The following is a 17,696-nucleotide window of genomic DNA, read 5'->3' as shown; positions in this document are numbered from 1 at the left end:
CAAACCACACAGCCGTCTTCATGTGATGTGTCCAAGTTAATAGACCTTATTTAGATACAACACTGCACTAATGCTCCCATATAGCCTCAAGATCAGAGCAGGCTCCCATCAGATGTCTCAGTGGTCAGGCAGCTGAGCTCTGTCCTCCACCACACACTCTGGTTTGAAAGAATTAATCACCCTAATGCACTTGTTTTCCCTATAGCAAATGACAACTCTCACATCAAATACCTTTCCTTCAAGATTGTAAATATGTGCCTGAAGACACTAGATCTGAAGAAATTCATATCTAGTTATAAAGAAATCTGGGTTCAGTCCTGCAAATTCTTGCTCTGACATAAAGATTCTCTAAGAGCCAGTGGGATGTCTCTCATGAGCAAATGTCCGGGTTAGTAAGACTCTTATAAGCAGCTCCCTGTCAATATTTTATTTTTTAAATTAAATTGCTTGTATTGTACTGTTCGTAGTACTGAAGTTTCATGGGACTCCATATACAAACAAATACCAACAAGTATATCAACACATCTCTAAACACTGCTTCCTAAAGTACTTATGTAAGTCTACTGCTAGAGATGTTTCACATACCAAGCTGTGCACTGAGTTCACAGCACATACAAATACAGTTACAAAAGCAAAGTCTAATTTTACAAAGGCTCCAAAACAATGCATTCAAAGTTTGCTCGCAAACAGTCACATACAGAAGCCAGCAGCCTCTGTGTGTCCACATTTTACTCACTTGGCTGTCTGGTCATAGAGCAAAAAGCAAAGTCAGAATGTAATTCTGGGGTTTTATTTTAAAGATAATGGGAAATTTTGCTCTCAGGACACTACTTTACAGGACTAGAAGCAGACCACTTACAAAACACCCCATCTCATCCTATTCTATCTTACCATACAATTATCTCAAAATACAGGACAATGACACACAGTGTGCTATATGTCCCAAAACCATGCAGGTCATTCAAATATTGTCTCCCCTTGCACTTACTTTTTTTTGTTCCCTTTTGCTTCTGACTGGTGATATCAATGAGACATATAAATATGCTTATTTCAACATGTCAGGGTTGGATTTAGTTAATTTGTTTTTACACTAGTCACACATTTGAATTGACAGACAAGCATTTTAACATGAACAGTATTTGTTTCGAATGACAGAAGTACAAATTCAATGCAGAGTAACAGAAACTACATTTCAGCTTTCAGAGTTCTTACTTAAGAGTTTAAGAGAATAGAAACTTGGAACCATGATACAGGAAACTTTCATTAAGTGTACAAGTCCAATTTCCAATTAATGTAAACTAAAAGGGCCAAATTATAATCTAAAACAAAAACATCCCTCACCCTCTCCCCTCTCCGCCTCCAGTAGATTTAGTTTAACAGTATCCAGCCCAACTTCTTTTGAATTCTGGTTGAGTAAAAAAAGAGACAACTGACATTAAGATAACTATGAAATTATAGAAAATAAGACTAAAGATGAGGTATAATGCAGTTTTTCCACTACTAACTGATGTCTTTATAAAAGTGCCTTGAGAGTCATATGAGTAAGGAGAACAACTCTGATGTATCCCCTGTCCAAATATTCTGGTTTCATGAAATAACTCTTTGCCTACATGAAAAGCAGATCCCCCTAAAATAATAATAATAATTAAAAAAAAATTAAAAAGTAAATAAAAGGTGGTATTTCTGGAAAGACAGACAGCTATGAAATTTTCTCAAGAAATCTCAGTTTACATACATATAGGAATTAATTTTATGTCCAGAACATCTTTGAATTTAAACTATCAATAGTTGTATCTGTAGCCATTATAAACCACAAATTAAGTATCTTCCCTTAATTTTTGAATTGCATCCAAAAAGAGTTAAACAACATTTTAGAAGCAAAAGATTACAAATTGGGGAACTCAAAAAAGATTTGCAGCTATCAATGAGGATAAAAACCAGATACAGGCTTTTGCAAAACAGGAAAAAGTATTTTGCAAAAGGATATGGTCAAACACTAGAGGTAGCTGAACTCAGGTAATGAATGCTGAAATACATAAGAAAAATATTTCCTCTTTTATCATTTGGGTGGAGAAGAGTGAAAAGAGAAGTAATAATCCCACTTCAAAGTTCCTTTGACCTAGCTGCTTTACTAGAAATCTCATCACTTTTTGCTACCCCTTAAAATTCAGGTAAGTAAACCAATTCAGAAAAAAATCACAAATGTAAACCAAACGTTTTGAAGAATTCCAGAAAGGGTTGCACTGAAGAAGGATTCAGGGAACTGAAAACTGAACTGAATGCTATAGAGTTAATACAGACTTTTCCCCTGAAATATTATACCCATACTCACAGCAACAGATGAGCATTCCTGAACTACTTTGCTTCCAGAAAGTATGCACTTTATTGGCCTTATCATTGATAAGACATTGCTCAGGCCTTCCTAGAGCTCTAAACACGAAAATATTAGTGAAAACACAACTGAAGCCCTGAGCAACACTAGAGGCATTATGATACACATTTAGTTATCTGAGCTATCTTTAAGATATCTGTCAAATCCCTCTAGCTGCCAAAGACAGATGACCACAAGGGAGCCTCACCCCCTAAGGTCTTTCTTGCAACAATGCAGCCAGAATTCTATCAACTTCACTTTGTTCTGCAGTGCTACAGCAAGTGTGGCCATTTCTTCCTACTCACCATGGGGGATAGATGTGGATGACATCCTGTGGTCTGCTCTTGAGGTGAGCTGCTGTCTCTCTTGTAAAGAGGACTTTGAGTATTGGTTCTTCTGCATTGATGACAGCATCCTCGGGTGAAAGCGTAGCAGGAGACTGTTCCAGCTGCTGGCAGATGGCAACTTGTATTGTACACTCCTCAAATATTTCTAAGATCTTCACAATTAAGACACCAGATTTATCTGGAAAGTAAATGAAAATGAAAAATAAAAATGCAAAATCTGGATGAGGAGAAATAAATTTGAAAATGAAAAAAATGCAAAATCTGGATGAGGAGAAATAAATTCTGGCACTCCAAAGACGTGCATCCCACTGCTCTCTGCACATCTGTCCCAATGCAAAAAGTCCATCTATAAGCAGAACGCATTACCTTACCAAAAGACCTATGTTTAGGTTTTGCCACAATTTTTATTTTCTTTATAGATACTATTAACTGTGGAGAAAAAAAGCCTACCTGCACTTCTTCCAAACACCAATGCAATCACAAACTCCCTACAAGAAGCCCTCTCCTACCACATTTGAACTTTTAAATCTTGCAGTTCATGCACTTTGTTCAGTCTTTTTTTTTTATTAGATACTGCAAAAAATTACATTTATTTAAAAACAGAATAATCACACTGTTAAAAGTGAAGTTCTGTTTGCCTTCCCTGACTTTTCTCAAAGTAGCAGTTGTCAGGGAACAAGTTAAGAGAGCACAAAGCATCTAAAAGCTGATGATTCACATTTAGAGACAAATATAGAGAAATAGGGAGTAAGATAGATGCACTGCCTGAAAATAATTATTGCAAAACTGATCATCCATTTTACCAGTAGGCAATCAGGGTATGGAAGGCTCTCTTGTTTTAAAGCAACACGAACAGATTCCAGCATCCCACAGTTCGATTCTAAGCACTTTTGTCTATGCTGAACAAGGAATAACTTTGCACTGAGATGAAATTACCTCTAGGTCCCTTTGCAGTCTGCACAGGGTGACAGCTACTTGGACAGACTTTGGTCTATGCTGTAAGATTGTGTAAGATTTGTTCTCATTCTCACCTAGCCCCATGCAGATCTGCACTCCAGTCACTGAGGGGAGAATAGTTGTTACCTCCCTGATGAACGCTTTGAGTATTTAGTGGGGCAAGAGAGGGTCTCAGAGGACAAAGGCAGCAGAGCCCCAGTTCTACCCTTTTTGATTCACAAGCTGCATTGGGAAAAACATAGCAACCCAAGAAAAACAGCTGATATAAATTATTGTCTTCCCACAGCAAAGAAACAGGGGAGGAACAGTGAACATGATACTGGAACTTAACAGCAGAGCTGTATATTTATTTGTTTGTTTATTTTAAGGCTCATTTCACAACTGTGAATGTTTTTCCTTTGGAAAATAAATCAAAATATTTTAGTTTGAGTTTATGAGAAACTTAAAAAAAATAATTAACCCAACTCTCAAGAAGTCCAAACCAAAGAAACCAGGCCCTAAAACCTTTCAGATTTATTAAATTCTACAAAAGAAAAAAAAAAGAAAATATTTTGTCCCTGTCTTTATTAAATTTCATACCAAAACTGAAATAAAGTAATATTGAAATATAAAACTGAAATGTTCTCAAAACCACTTTCACATGAACCAAATTTTCATCACATGCAACATGCTTCCGCAAAGCATTCTGCTTTCCTTGAACCAGTATTTTCCAACAGGATAAAGGGTTCCAATGACAGTCTGTCATAAGATGTACATAAGTCATTTCTGTCCAAGCCATTACAGCATGACGTCCTTTCCAGATCTGAGAAGCAGAATCAGGAGAACCAGTCCTTTCTGCCAAGTCCTTTGAGGCTAACTGATGAAGAGAGAGGGTTGTCACACTATTGCTCTTCAGTGCTGTCACCTTCTCAGAGAAAGCTGTAACATTGCAGTGCCACTCCAAATACTCACTGCACTGTGTTAATATTTGCTTATGTGCAAACTTCTGCCAAGGGTGAGCACTGACTAGTTTTCTATGCCTAAAGGGAAGGACCTAGAATATTCACACTTGAATTCTGTTTTGCCTGACTAGCTGCAGTTGTGGTCTTCTGTCAACCCCAAGTGATCTGGCACACATAAACAAATTCTCCCAACCACAAAAATTCTCATCCTTTAAAGTAACTGAGTACATACCTCCTCCCTCTAGACACACTGCACAATTTGCATTTGCATCCACTTTAAAAAACAAGTCATAAAAAAATCAGCTTCTATTTTGAAACACACCAACAGTTTATTTTTTTAAAAAAGTATTAAGACAGCTTGTGAGAGAGATTGTCCATCACTTCTGAACTACACATTTCTTACATGCAGAATTTTATGACAATTCTTACTGGTCAGCAGTATACATGTTACTCAGCTGATACAGCAGGTTGAAGACAATGAATGACAACCTAATAGAATTTTTCTTTTAAATACCTCTGACTGTAAAACAGTTAAAAATACTAGGTAAATCACAAACTATATTTATACAAAATCATCTAAAAGACATTGGAGTAAAAAATACCCTACCAGGGTACCAGAGTCTCTTGCAAGCCTGAGGTTGCTGCAAACACTGGGAGCTGATACTAAATGAAGCAGAATGCTTCTACATTAAAAGCATCTCAATTTCGACAACTAGCCAAGTCTCACACTTGGCACACATGCACATTCTACAGAACCACAATCTATTTGTTTATTTAGATGCACAGAGATAGTTTAGTTTAATTACTCTGAAATTATTATTACTGCTGATGATAGTGTTCTCTTGAACAACATGGCAAAGCACTTCGGATTGCTGGCACGTGATGAAACATCAAAGTTCAGAATGTAGCTTCGGTTTTAATTCATTTGGCTCTTGTATTGTTATGTCAATCAAAAATAAATCAAACATATGGGGTTGCACACTGAAGGCAGAATTTGTGGGTGAGGAGACAGGCTGGATCACTGCAAATTCTGCAGTTTCCAGAGAAGTTCACTCGTTTGTTCATCCATGTGAAAAGCTCACTTTAAGGCTTTGCAATGTTCTCTTTCACCCTTGGATAACTCACAGAAGTTCTTGCTTGCTTGTTGAAGTTCTCATTCACTTAATTTCATTTGCAAAGCAGATCTACAGCCCAAGAAATTTGAACACATGGATGTGCAGATTTCATGGCAATACCTAGCAATCTTAAACAAGGAAGAATACCTTATAATAATATGTGTTTTAAAAAGGTGCAATCAATAACTGTGCCCATTCCTACACTGCATATTCTTTCACTTCCCATTCTGCTGTCTAGGACACTCATGAATTTCTTTCTTCAGGGTTAGTTTTTAAGAAAATCAGTGAGCTAATCCAGCTAACTGCAAAGCCACCAAAGCGCAGAAGCACATACTAGGGAGAGGAAGGAACAAATGATGGAAAGGGGAAAGATGGGGCAGGAAGGGACTGTGGAAGGATGGTACTTTGCAGTGACAGTCCAACCAGGGTGGATTAAGTCAGTATCCAGTCAAACAGTATCCAGTTACTTCTTTTCCGCTGTGGTGCCCAGGCTGGATTGTCATCAAGAAGCTCCTGCAGCACACAGGAAGGACAGACATGATGAAGTCACTGAACAGAGATATCAGCTGTTCAAGGTGTGATCTGCAGGCATATTCGATACTATAGGCATATATATATTCTACAACTCTTGGCCGGACTCATCTTTTTTGAGCCTCAATGTCCACAATGGACAGACAACACAGGAGGGTAATGAAAACATGAGTCAAGGCATACCTAGTGTTATCTTTCAACTACCAACTCTAGGCATAACGCTTTATACTGGAAGGATCATGAGACAGAGAGAAGGAATAAGAACTGCAGGTATGTATGGAATGCTTGTTTAAAAAAACCCTTCAGTTTACTTACTTGAAGGTAACCTTTACTCTGCACTGCACATGCACACTCACAGAGTGAGCATACAGCTGCCCGGATGCATTTAGAAACCTTCCTGAAGCAGCAATTTGAGGACTGCTTAACAAAGCTCTTACAGAATCAGAGAATGTCTCAAGTTGAAAGAGACCTATAAGGATCATTAAGTCCAACTCCCTGCTCCTTGCAGGATCACCTAACACTAAATCACCAGCGCACTTGTAACAAATGTGGGTAGAGCCCTTCCCAAATCTTCGTTCACGAAGCCCAGCCATGATGATAAATCACAGAACAGAGAGTCTCCTGCAAACGCTCCTTGAACTGACAGGTCTGGTGCTGTGGAGAGCCTGTTCTAGTGATAAACCATGCTTTCAATGAAGACTTTCTTCAAATATTTATCTGGTTCCAGATGCTCTGCATCAGTGAAATGCTTGAAGGAGACAAAGATGGAAACCCAGATAGCTGCCTGATCAGTACAGACACAGGTGCATTTCTCAGCAAAGCCCTGGGTGCTCTGAGCTCGGGTGACAGAGGGCTGCTGCAGCTCAGTGGTCCTGGAACACAGCCTAGCATGGACAGCTGCCCCTTCCAGCATCTCTGCATAGCCTTCACACAGAGTCAGCTGGAAAGCCAGAGAAAACATCCACTGACACAGGATCATTTGAAATATCTGGCCCCATGAATATAAACAGAGGGCTTATTCATCCCAGGGGCATGAAGTATAATTCAATCCCTGATACACAAGGCTCAAGGTACCACAAAGAAAGATAGAAAGGCACTGATAAATCTGGCTCTGACAAATCTGGTTGATGGGAATTTTGAAGAGATATTTCAGGGGTACAACATGTCTCCTCTAAAAAAAAAAAAAGGCATTTAAAAGGAAGGGAAATCAGCCACCATGGCCTGTAATGCTCCCTCACTTCTAACAGAATCTTCCATAAGAAATAAAACCATCACAAAGACATGCAGTAACATGCTAGCTACCTAGTGAATCAAAAAAATTTTGGTCACAGAAAGTCTGGAGTACAAGAAAAATGTACTTAAAATAACCAGTCACGAGCCAGGTTAGTCACATCACTCTTCACAGAACACTGCTGTGGTAAATCCCACCCACTGAAAGGCAACAGACTTTACTAGTGATCCAGAATGAGTGAAACCAGCAGGAGAGACTGACTGGTGGATGAACAAGCCATTTAAGCAGGGAAGCATCTCAGGTAAAGCCCTTCTATGACTGGCAAGAACCTCCATCACCTCTCAGACAACAAACAAGAAATTTTAACAAAGATGAAGAAATCCGGATCCAAACCTAGGCAAATGGAACATCAACCTCTCACTGCTACTGTTAGCAGAGTCTTTGAAATGAAAGGAAAAGGTCTTTTTGGCAATATAGCAGTAATGGAACAAACCTTGGGCATGATTTCCAAAAAAGCCCAATGCTCCATAATTGTGTGATCCAAACAGGTTTACATTGTATGTGTGGGTTTGGAAAAAAAAAACAGTAACTTTTTGTTAGGAGAAAATCTTTTATTTAGAACTACTAAGAACACAGACAGAATTCTGGCTCAGAAAGCCCCCGAGTCAGAGATCTTTGGGAGATCACTGGGAGAATACTGGGGGAAAATATCATGTGTTAGCCCTGTTATCATTTTTCCCAGGCATTTTGGTAGCTCTTGTCACTGCCAGAAACAGGATCCTAAGCTAGAGGAACTTTTGTTCTAACCACCTAACAGATCTGCTCTGGCATCCATAGTTAATTATTTAATTCCAGGTGTCCTCTGGGATTGGTCTCTCACTCCAATTTGCAACCCAGACATGAAGTAGCTCAATTAAACTACAAAGATAATTCAAGTGCCTGGGAGATGAACAAACAAATTTCACAGTGAATGCATTAGTTTTCTTGGGTAATTATTTTCATTTCTGTTTACTACTTCAGTGCATAGGGTGATGCTGCCCTTCAGTCACATACCACGTCATATACCATGACATCAAAACATGTTTTGACGCAGTTCTTTGCAGATGTTCTGTGTTACTCTGAATTCCGGGAGACTTAAAAAGAAAAAAAAAGAAGGGAAAAAGTGTGTGGGGGGGAAACATTCACTGTTCCTTTGGAGATAATAGACCCTGAGGTCTTGAGTGTTTTGAAGATTTCAGCATCACTCTACAGTCTCTGGCAGACTGAATGCCCTGAATCTTCAGCCCTAACATAGTGGCTTCACAGAAGACACATAAATTTAAGCCACATCAACACTGAACATACATGGTCACGAATGATGCACTGGTCATGCCAAGGGCAGCGTAGGAAGGAGGCTTTGACACTTAACAACGAAAAAGCACTTTGGAGAGAAGGAAAGGAAAAAACATCAAGGAGCACAATTTAAAAAAAAACAAATGTTCAGACATTCTGGCTTCAGTGCCCGAAATACAACTCTAAAGTTTGTTTTAATAACTCTGGAACTACCAATAAGGAAGACAAATGAGGAGAAAAATATAGAAATTATGATCTCTTGGGAACCACATATTTTATGTTCCTCTTGCGACACAGTGACAGGAAGCTGAACACACTGCAAGGAGAGGATCCATGGCGCTTGATGTATGGAAATGCATCAGATGCCAGTACCCGTGAGACCAATGTGTTTCACCTCACTTAAGTGAATTTTGCCAAAATGCTACTGTTCAAGTGTTCCAAAAGAGCACCTGAAGCCCTAAATGGAAAGTCCTCAAAGGGAACAAACATTCTTTAGAGCCAGTCGATAGAAGTGCAGCAGCAGAGCAATCCCTACAAGACGTACAGGGTGAGAAAAAGTGTTTCAGGACAGCAAACTGAATCCTACATTATTTGAACGTGTTAGCTGGGATAGCCAGTGCACCTCCACTCAGATCAACTCAGCAGACATAACACCATCACATCAACGACCGAAACAAAGCCAAGTTGACTCTTTGACAGTGAGTACTCCTGAATTTTCCATTTTCCATTCTGCCATGAAAATTTTAAAAATCATGCATCTCACCCACAGGGCTGCTGTGCCCATCTGAATGTAATTGAATGTAATAATCATACATGACACAATGGAGAAATAAGTTTTCCTAAAGGCCACAACACCAATGCAGAAAGCAGTGTACTACAACCACACAGACCAGTTCTTACAAACACAGAAGACAACTGGAGCTTAGTAAAATGCCAAGCAGTGTATGGCTCTGCTCCACTGAGCATTCCAGAAAAGCCCCGAAGTAATATGCAATCATAAAGAAAAGCAGAGCAGGAATTATTGTTATTGTGACAATGAAAAGTATAGAGGAATGAACATACACACACCTACAGCAAGTAAACGTGAACTATCATGCAAAGCAAGAATGACAAAATAACAGAGAAACAACTCAGCCACAAGACTTACCTCATAGGTCACATGGATAAAAGAAACCAAGCAAGCAGGGCAAGAGATAAAAGGAAGAGTACTTCAACCCCTTCCCTTTAAATCAATAAAAAAATTACATTCATGAAAGTAGAGTTTTCTGAAAAAAACCAAGACAAATTCATCAGAAAACCCAAGGGAGAAATACGAGATTGCCTGAAGCCATGCTAATATTTGAAAAACTGCTAACAAATATTTGTTTTATGCAAAAACAGTCAGGACAACCTGTATTTGTTCTTACCAGCTAAACAGTCTTAATTCTTGATCTTAATGAATGATACAGGAAAGAGGGCAGATGCTTTTAAGAAAAACAAATTACTGTTACTTTTGCTCAAAGAGTTATCAAACAAATCATATATATGAACTACAGTTCAGAAGGAAACTTGTACCTGACATATTTAGTTGAAATTTCTAAAAACCTGGTTGAGAAGTTAAATTATACTTTCTCTTAACTGACAAATTCTTTAGAAATATACACTACAAAAAATACAGGCTTTACACTCAAGTCAAATTTCTACTAAACCTAGCTAAAAGCTTTTATAAAATAACATTTCCCAGTGAAAGTACAAAGAATTGTGGGCAATTAATGTTGGAAATAGTACCCACTGCACTAAGAGTGAAAGTAATTTTCAGCCTTTGGTGCAGATAAATAGGTCAGATATGCATTATGGAATTATTAAGAAAACAAAGAAAATCCCACTTTATGCTTTGTCTAATAAAGCAAACTAGCAACACACTTCCAAATTTTTCTCCCTCAGTTATTTTTTCAAAGGCATTATTTTATCCCAAGGTAATTTAACTTCTAATTGTTGAATGTGGGTTCCACAACTGCAGTTAGTGGACAGTCCTGTCCCAGGACATCCTCCTGGGACAGCACGTACTACCTGCACTGAAAGAATAGCCAACCACTTTCTGGTTGAAGTCACAAAGTTTTACTTTCATTTTCAAGTGTAAAAAGTAAAAAATGTCAAATTACAGGCATAAATCAAAACAAAAACATGCTTTTGCTTGGCATCTCATTACTTTTATTCCTCCTTAGTCATGTAAAAATCGCAGGTGCAGGCATAACAAACTCAGCAAGCAGGTAGATACCAAGCAGACCCTTGTAAATCCAAAGTCAACGCTGAAAACCAGGTGAAGACTACAACGTTTTCACAGCCTGTACAGGGTTGCTATTCTGATCCATATGTGTTGTTATTCTTCCTGGGCTGGTAACTTCTGAAACCATTCAAAAAGATTTTTCTCAAAAACACATCAAGTCTCGCAGGCATGATGGCTTCTTGCCACATTTATATTAATTTTTAAAAGGCTGCTGAATTTGGCTGTGCTTTAAACACTATACATTCTTTATAAGAACACATGTAAGCTACTTAAAGTAACTATGCATGTCATTATTGTTTCCCATATGAAAACAAAAATATACAAGGAATCCTTTTTTGAAAAAGACAAGTTTACATTTGGGTTTTTTTCCTTCCCAGTGCTGTAACAAGTTCAGACAGCTGGCTAGGAAAAAAAAAATTGGCCACTTGCTATGTCTCTCTATTATAGTATTAACTCTTAAGTAATAAAACAGACCATCAAGAATTAAGAAAATAAGCAATGACTCGCAAAATTCAGACTTTTGTGTTTTTTAGAAGAATTTTGCATAGTAAAGGAAATCCTGTTAAGGGTTACCCTTGTTTTCTTCATCCATGTGCAAGTTTCATGGCATTCAAGCTGCTAAAATCCTTTCTTCCCATCATCTTAACTAGTCATCGAAACTGGAAGAGGGGGAGTGATTGTTTATATCCTCTTCTGTAAACCTTTCAGCCTTCCTGAAAATGTGGTGTTACATGTGAAACCCTGTCCTCATCTCCAGGGCTTCACTCTCCTCCCTTCATGTGTGTGTTCCACTTGCCTCAGCAAAATGAAGGTTTGTTGCCCCTTGAAGGTCACCTTCCCCTGAGAAGAAGGAGCAGTTTGGAAGGCAAGATCAATGGGTTTGGTTTATTATCAGTTCACTACTCAAATTCAATTGTAACACAACCACAAAGCTTAATCTCAGGCTAACAAGAAGCAAATATCTTGCATTAGACTATAAATGCTAGAGAATAATATGTTTCTGCATTTAAGGTAAAGAACTGCTTTGATGATAACTGCCAGGCAAAAACAAACAACAGATGGTAAGATGTATAGAAAGTAAAATTTTGGAAGTTACGAAAGGAATCTACATGAGTTTGTTTCAAATATTATTTGTGTCCCCTCCTATAGACAGGAAGGTCGTCTGAACGTAACTCAGAAAAATACTATTTTTTCTTCTGCATCATGCAATCCCCATATAACCAGCAGATGTTGACAGAAAAAAGGTTTAGGTTTTTGTTTTGGGTTTGGTTTTGTTTTTCCTCTCTCTCTTTCAGCTGGACAGATCACCTCTTAGCTCAAACAGGAAACTTCGTAGGGAAGCTGCAGCACTGCATACAGAAAAAAAGCTTGCAAATGGTCTACAAGCCCATGCACAGAGTACTCTCAAACCATTAGCTTGGCTGATTGGAGACATGCTGTTATGAAGACTGCACCTCAACCTCCCTTTTACATCTTGTGAAGAAAAAATTTTGGATTTGTGGCAAAAAGCCTGACATCTGCCTCTGTTAGAACTAAACCACAGCAAGCATCCAACCAACGCAGAGTAGCACGGACAAACTTTGTTCTTATCTCCCTTCAGGCCTCTGTCTGGTATGGTTAGCTTGATTTACAGAAGTGGAGTTACCAACCACCTTGCAGAAACGCATATCCTTAGTGAGTGCCTATCCCAACACAGGGACAGGTTGCCGAATGCAATTTTGACCCAAAATTGTCAAAATCAGAGCAAGTACAAGGATTTCTTCTACCCTGCAGAATGAATTGGCCAAAAGTGAGACCCCGTGCACTGTATAAAAACCAGAAAGTACGTGCTGAAAGGAGGTGCTCTCTTCTGGGCCGTGATTCATTCCAGTGACCAAGAGCCAGCCAAACCACAATGGTTACTTACAGAAAGGGGTCAGGGAGTTAAAAGACAGGAATTTTTAAAAACTAAAGCCAAAACCTAGGGGGTTTTGGATAATATGAAGATTGATATAAGCTAAAAGTAAGCAACAGCAAAATAAAGGCATAAAATTCTGTGACATGAAATGTCTAATGGGGGTGAATAGCCCACACTTCTGAAACATTTTTCCTTAAATCTCAAATGTAAGAAGGACTTCAAACTGATATAATTTGAAATTGCTCCCCTTTGCTTTAGCATGGTCTGCATGTCCATGGGATATCCAAAATGATGTGACAGCTCTCCCAGCAACTAAGGTACTTTAATCCTCCACATTAATCTTCAGGCTTCTTTAGTAACTCAAATGAGTTTGCAATTTGAGAAGTTCTTTCCTGTCAGAAAGAGCCCCGGAAACAATGCAGTTTAGAAATATTACTGGGCAAAACAGAGGGGAAACAAAATTTGAGAAGAATCTCAGATTAGTGAGACACCCTTAACTTGAACCTAAAGTGGTGAAAGCTAAAAGTGGTATTCCTTTGCTGTGCTGACACTTCACATTCCAGACTAGAAGCAATTAGAAGGTTATCTAGTTACTTTACTAAAATTTCAACCATTCCAACTAATGTCCTCCAAACCAAACACCAATTTTATTTTGGCGACACAAAACAGTATGGCCATTCTAAGAATAAAACTACGAAAAATAAATTTTGTCCTAGATGGAAAACTATCCCCAAAATATTATCACAGCTATTTTAATGGTTATTTTATAATCCTAATACATTGGAGTAAGGATTGAGAATTGGAAGTGAAATTTAGGCTGTGAAGTTGAAGTGTATTCCTAAATTATGGCACATCCAGCATTTTTCAGAAATTTTAGCAAATGCTTACAGAGTAAATGAAACAGTAGTTTGTCCTAAAGACTTCTAACTGGCCCAAGTTCTCGTACATTTTCAGTATGATGGCAAAAGGCATATCCAGGAAATAGTTCATCTTCTGCCAAAACTAAATCATCTCAAAGATGTTCATCAGAATTTTTTAAATGTACTTAAGAATAGACCAAGGTATTTTCCCATAGCCTTTTTCTCATAAAATGCTAACGAATTCTGACTCATTTTCTGAAAGAAAGAAGAATAATCAAAGAAAGGAATTCAGCCAGAGGCAGATGTTTAGCATGGAATATTTCAGCCTAGAAGTTAGTCTGACAAAATGGTGAGCAGCCAAACACAAGGTTTTGTAATGACACATGTGAAACTAGGACAAAAAGAATATTAGCATATTAGCAGTGTTGCAGGTCTGTTACTACAGAGAACATAAAAAATTTTCATTTTATTAAAATGACAAACCTATTCAATATCTATTTCTGTTCCATATGTCAGAAGCAGCAAGAGGATGTCTTCATACCCACAAAAGAATGATAAAAAATCTCCTATCCGTTAGTAACTCCAGTGGAGGTGTAATCAATGCAGAAGGCTTCACTAGTTTTAAGGGAGCATGCCTGTATAATTTTCAACATTGCTTTTCTGAAAAGAGTTAGCTAAAGACATTTCTGATTCCTTGATGGCACTTTTTAGTGAGTGTTCAAATACTGGTGAAACTCCAGAAGACTGGAAGGATGATGATGTTGCGCTACTATTCAGGTAGGGCAAACGAAATGGCTTACAGTAACTGGAGACCAGCTAGCCTGTCATCAGATCTAGGCAAAGTGACTGGAAAAATAAGTAAGGAATTAAGGTCCTAAAACACAATGTGTTACTCCACATGGGTGGCATTTTGAACACATAGCACGCAAATGGCCACAGGATGGAAGCCCTCCAAAGCTCCAGTGAGAAACTGTGAGACTAGCCCACAGTTTGGGTGTGACTTTAAATTGTACAACTTTCTTGAGAAAATCTGACTATTTTCACTGCGAGTAATGCACCCTTTAAGTGGAATGCAAAAAAAAAAAAATAATTCTGAGAACTAATTTTGTGAATTACAGTTAGAGCTTTTCATTAGTGGAGAATTATAAATGAGTAATAGCATTTCCAGCAGGATTTGGAAGTAAATGCTCATGCTAATAAATGGTTTCATCAATGATATAAAAACAAGTTAAAAAACTGTAAGAAACTGTGTGGATACCAAAAATCCAAGTAAATTCATGACTAAAAGAGGACAGGCTTGAGATACACAATGATTTGAACTCTCTGGTTAGCTGAGCATACTCAAATGAAGCTGACCTGGATATAGCACAAATACTTCACTGTGTTCAGGCAGAAGAAATAGAAAGAGTAGCTGGGGAGTGGGAAACAGGATCTCAGAAAATAACGGCTATAGAAGTTATAAAATTGTACTGGACAGTCAATTCAACATGAAGTCCCAGCACCATGCTCTGACCAAAGCCAAACCAGACCCAAACACTTATCACAGGCCTTGAACCTTCAGGAGGCTGAGAAGTGAGCTGGATATTAATGAGACTAAAACTGGAAGAATACATACAGAGTAGCTCACCTTGTTCTTAAGACCATGCTGAAAAGTTTTAGAGAGTGCAGTAAAGAGTCATGCAAATCACTTGAACACTGATAAAAATGTTTTAGAGACCCTTGAAGAGCTCAGTCTATTTAGTTTATGAAAATTGTGAGGCAGTATGGTTTTGCTATGCAAGTGCCATAAAGGGAAAATATGTTCTTTACTCCTTACAGTCAAATACTTTGATGACTGAGACATTAGAAACCATCATATTTAGCAGAAATGCAATATTTGCTCAGAAGACAATCAAGAGAGCATTAAACTCAAGTCAGGCAAACCCCACAAAGATTATAAACTTCACTGTTACCCCTATGTAGGCCATATATACACATGTAAGTATATACTTTCACAGTAGTATTGTATAATGCTTCTTACCTGAGGGGATATTTGCATCTGAAATACACTGGTGCCTCCAAAAGCTAATGGCAGATCTTTCTCTGTTCTGCAGCCGACATAACCTCTCAGCTAGCCCACCCCTGCAGAGAATAAAGGAATGCTCAATTTTGCCAGGAATCCATATTCAGTTTTGCCAAATGACAAGCCATAGGACAGATATATATGTATATACATATATGTATGCTTTGACCCTTAGAGACAGAATCACGTAATAAAATTACATTTTGCAGATTAGTTCTCCTAATTTTGATTTTCCAATGGATACATTCCCAATAAAACATACACTTAGAGTCAATACACACAATAAAACATTTTCATTATCTGAGTGTCCAAAATTTTCATGGTTTTAGTCCTGTCTCCAATGTAAGGATTGTAACAAAAGGCTCCCAACTTTTCTTTGCACTTATGCATGGATCCTAGCAGACACTGAAGACAACTGAGAATTCAAAACAAACCAGTGTAACCACTAGTTATAACAGGTCGGGTTTTCTTTTCCCTCACAGATTTGTTTGGCTGTTGGCAAGGAGTGATCACAAAAATATTCTTTTACCCATACTTGACCCTATGATTCATTTCACAAGCTGGGTCAAGTGTGCAGTTTCAGTGGTCTGAACACTCTCCAAGATGAAATTAATTTAGCATTCCCAAGGTGAGGAGCAGAGGAGTGGCATCTAGCACAAATACACTTAAGGTAACACTAAAGCAACTCCTACTCCTGGATCCAAAGCCAGAAGACATAATCTCTCATTTTAAGAACAAAAAGATATATGTGTTAGAAGCTGTCTTTGGGCTACTACAAAGAGCTTTGGACTACTGTGGGAGTGTCTGAACACTTTTCTTTGGCTTCAAAGAAGTTACTTGCATAAAAACCTACTTCATTCTTTCCTTGTAGTGTAAGTTTTTCCAGAAGTACTACTGAATTTATCAATAAAGGTTTCTACTAAGATGAAACGTGTCCTTGGGTTAAACTCGTTTAGGAATCAACAGAGATAACACACAACCACCTTATGACTATTTGTGCACATGAATAGAATTTTTTAGTTCAGAAAAAAGGACAAAGAGCTTGGTAAAGCTCACATTGCACATGTGAAACTGGGAAGACACACCTGTGGAAACCAAGAAGAAGCTAAAAAGGCTAAGCAGGACTTCAAGTAAGCTGTAAAAAAATCTCTCTTTGGTTACCAGTTACTAAGTAATTTCACCCACAGACAAATCAACACATTATATGAAAAGTAGTTAGCAGTCTCAGCTGAATTTTTAATGAACAACTATATCCTTTGCAAAACTGTAACTATCACAAGAATTATTAGATGGCATGGCTAAACATCTTCGTAGTAAAGATCATAGAACGAACACAAGAGCCACATTTGACCCAGAATAATCTACAGAAGTTTTGTAGTTTACATCACTGCATCTCCTCTATGGCTGCTGTAAGGCAAAGAGGAGAGAAGCTCCGACTCTTTCAGAGGAGGAAAAAAAAAATCCCCAAACCCCCAAAATAAAGAACTCACACTTAACAAGCTATAAACCCTGCTTTAATAAGGAGGAAAACAAACAAACATATTTAGGAAATCTGGGCTCAAATGAAGTTCCAGGTGAGCCTGACAACCTTGCTTAATCCTGGTTTCAAGATGGACTTTAAGGCACAGGGGCAACTAATACAGATATGTGCAATGAAAACTTTGGTACCAAGAGCAGCACAGCCAAGCACAGAACTTCATACAGGAGAACATACTCTGCTGATAACACTGTGCTCATCTACATTTCCCCCAAAACTTGAGCACTGAGGTGTTACCACACCACAGCA

The 17,696-nt window shown here is 38.2% G+C and overlaps 1 protein-coding gene across 2 annotated transcripts in view; it reads right to left on the bottom strand.

Moving 5' to 3' along the window:
* The window catches only part of SPIDR (scaffold protein involved in DNA repair), a 200,835-nt gene that overhangs the window by 119,567 nt on the left and 63,572 nt on the right, over nt 1–17,696 (bottom strand). For both annotated transcript variants that reach the window (XM_051769665.1, XM_051769658.1), the window contains exons 7-8: nt 15,869–15,969; nt 2,677–2,896 (exon numbers count right to left, since the gene is read on the bottom strand). In XM_051769665.1, coding sequence (XP_051625625.1) covers nt 2,677–2,896; nt 15,869–15,969 — 321 coding nt within the window. The remainder of the gene's footprint in view (nt 1–2,676; nt 2,897–15,868; nt 15,970–17,696) is intronic.

The sequence above is a fragment of the Manacus candei genome, unplaced genomic scaffold (genome assembly GCF_025592945.1).
Source record: "Manacus candei isolate 608988 ecotype Guabito, Panama unplaced genomic scaffold, ASM2559294v1 h1tg000008l, whole genome shotgun sequence".
In the NCBI taxonomy this organism is placed as follows: Eukaryota; Metazoa; Chordata; class Aves; order Passeriformes; family Pipridae; genus Manacus; species Manacus candei.
The sequence above is the reverse complement of the archived record's forward strand: the minus strand, read 5'-3'. Positions and strand labels throughout refer to the sequence as shown.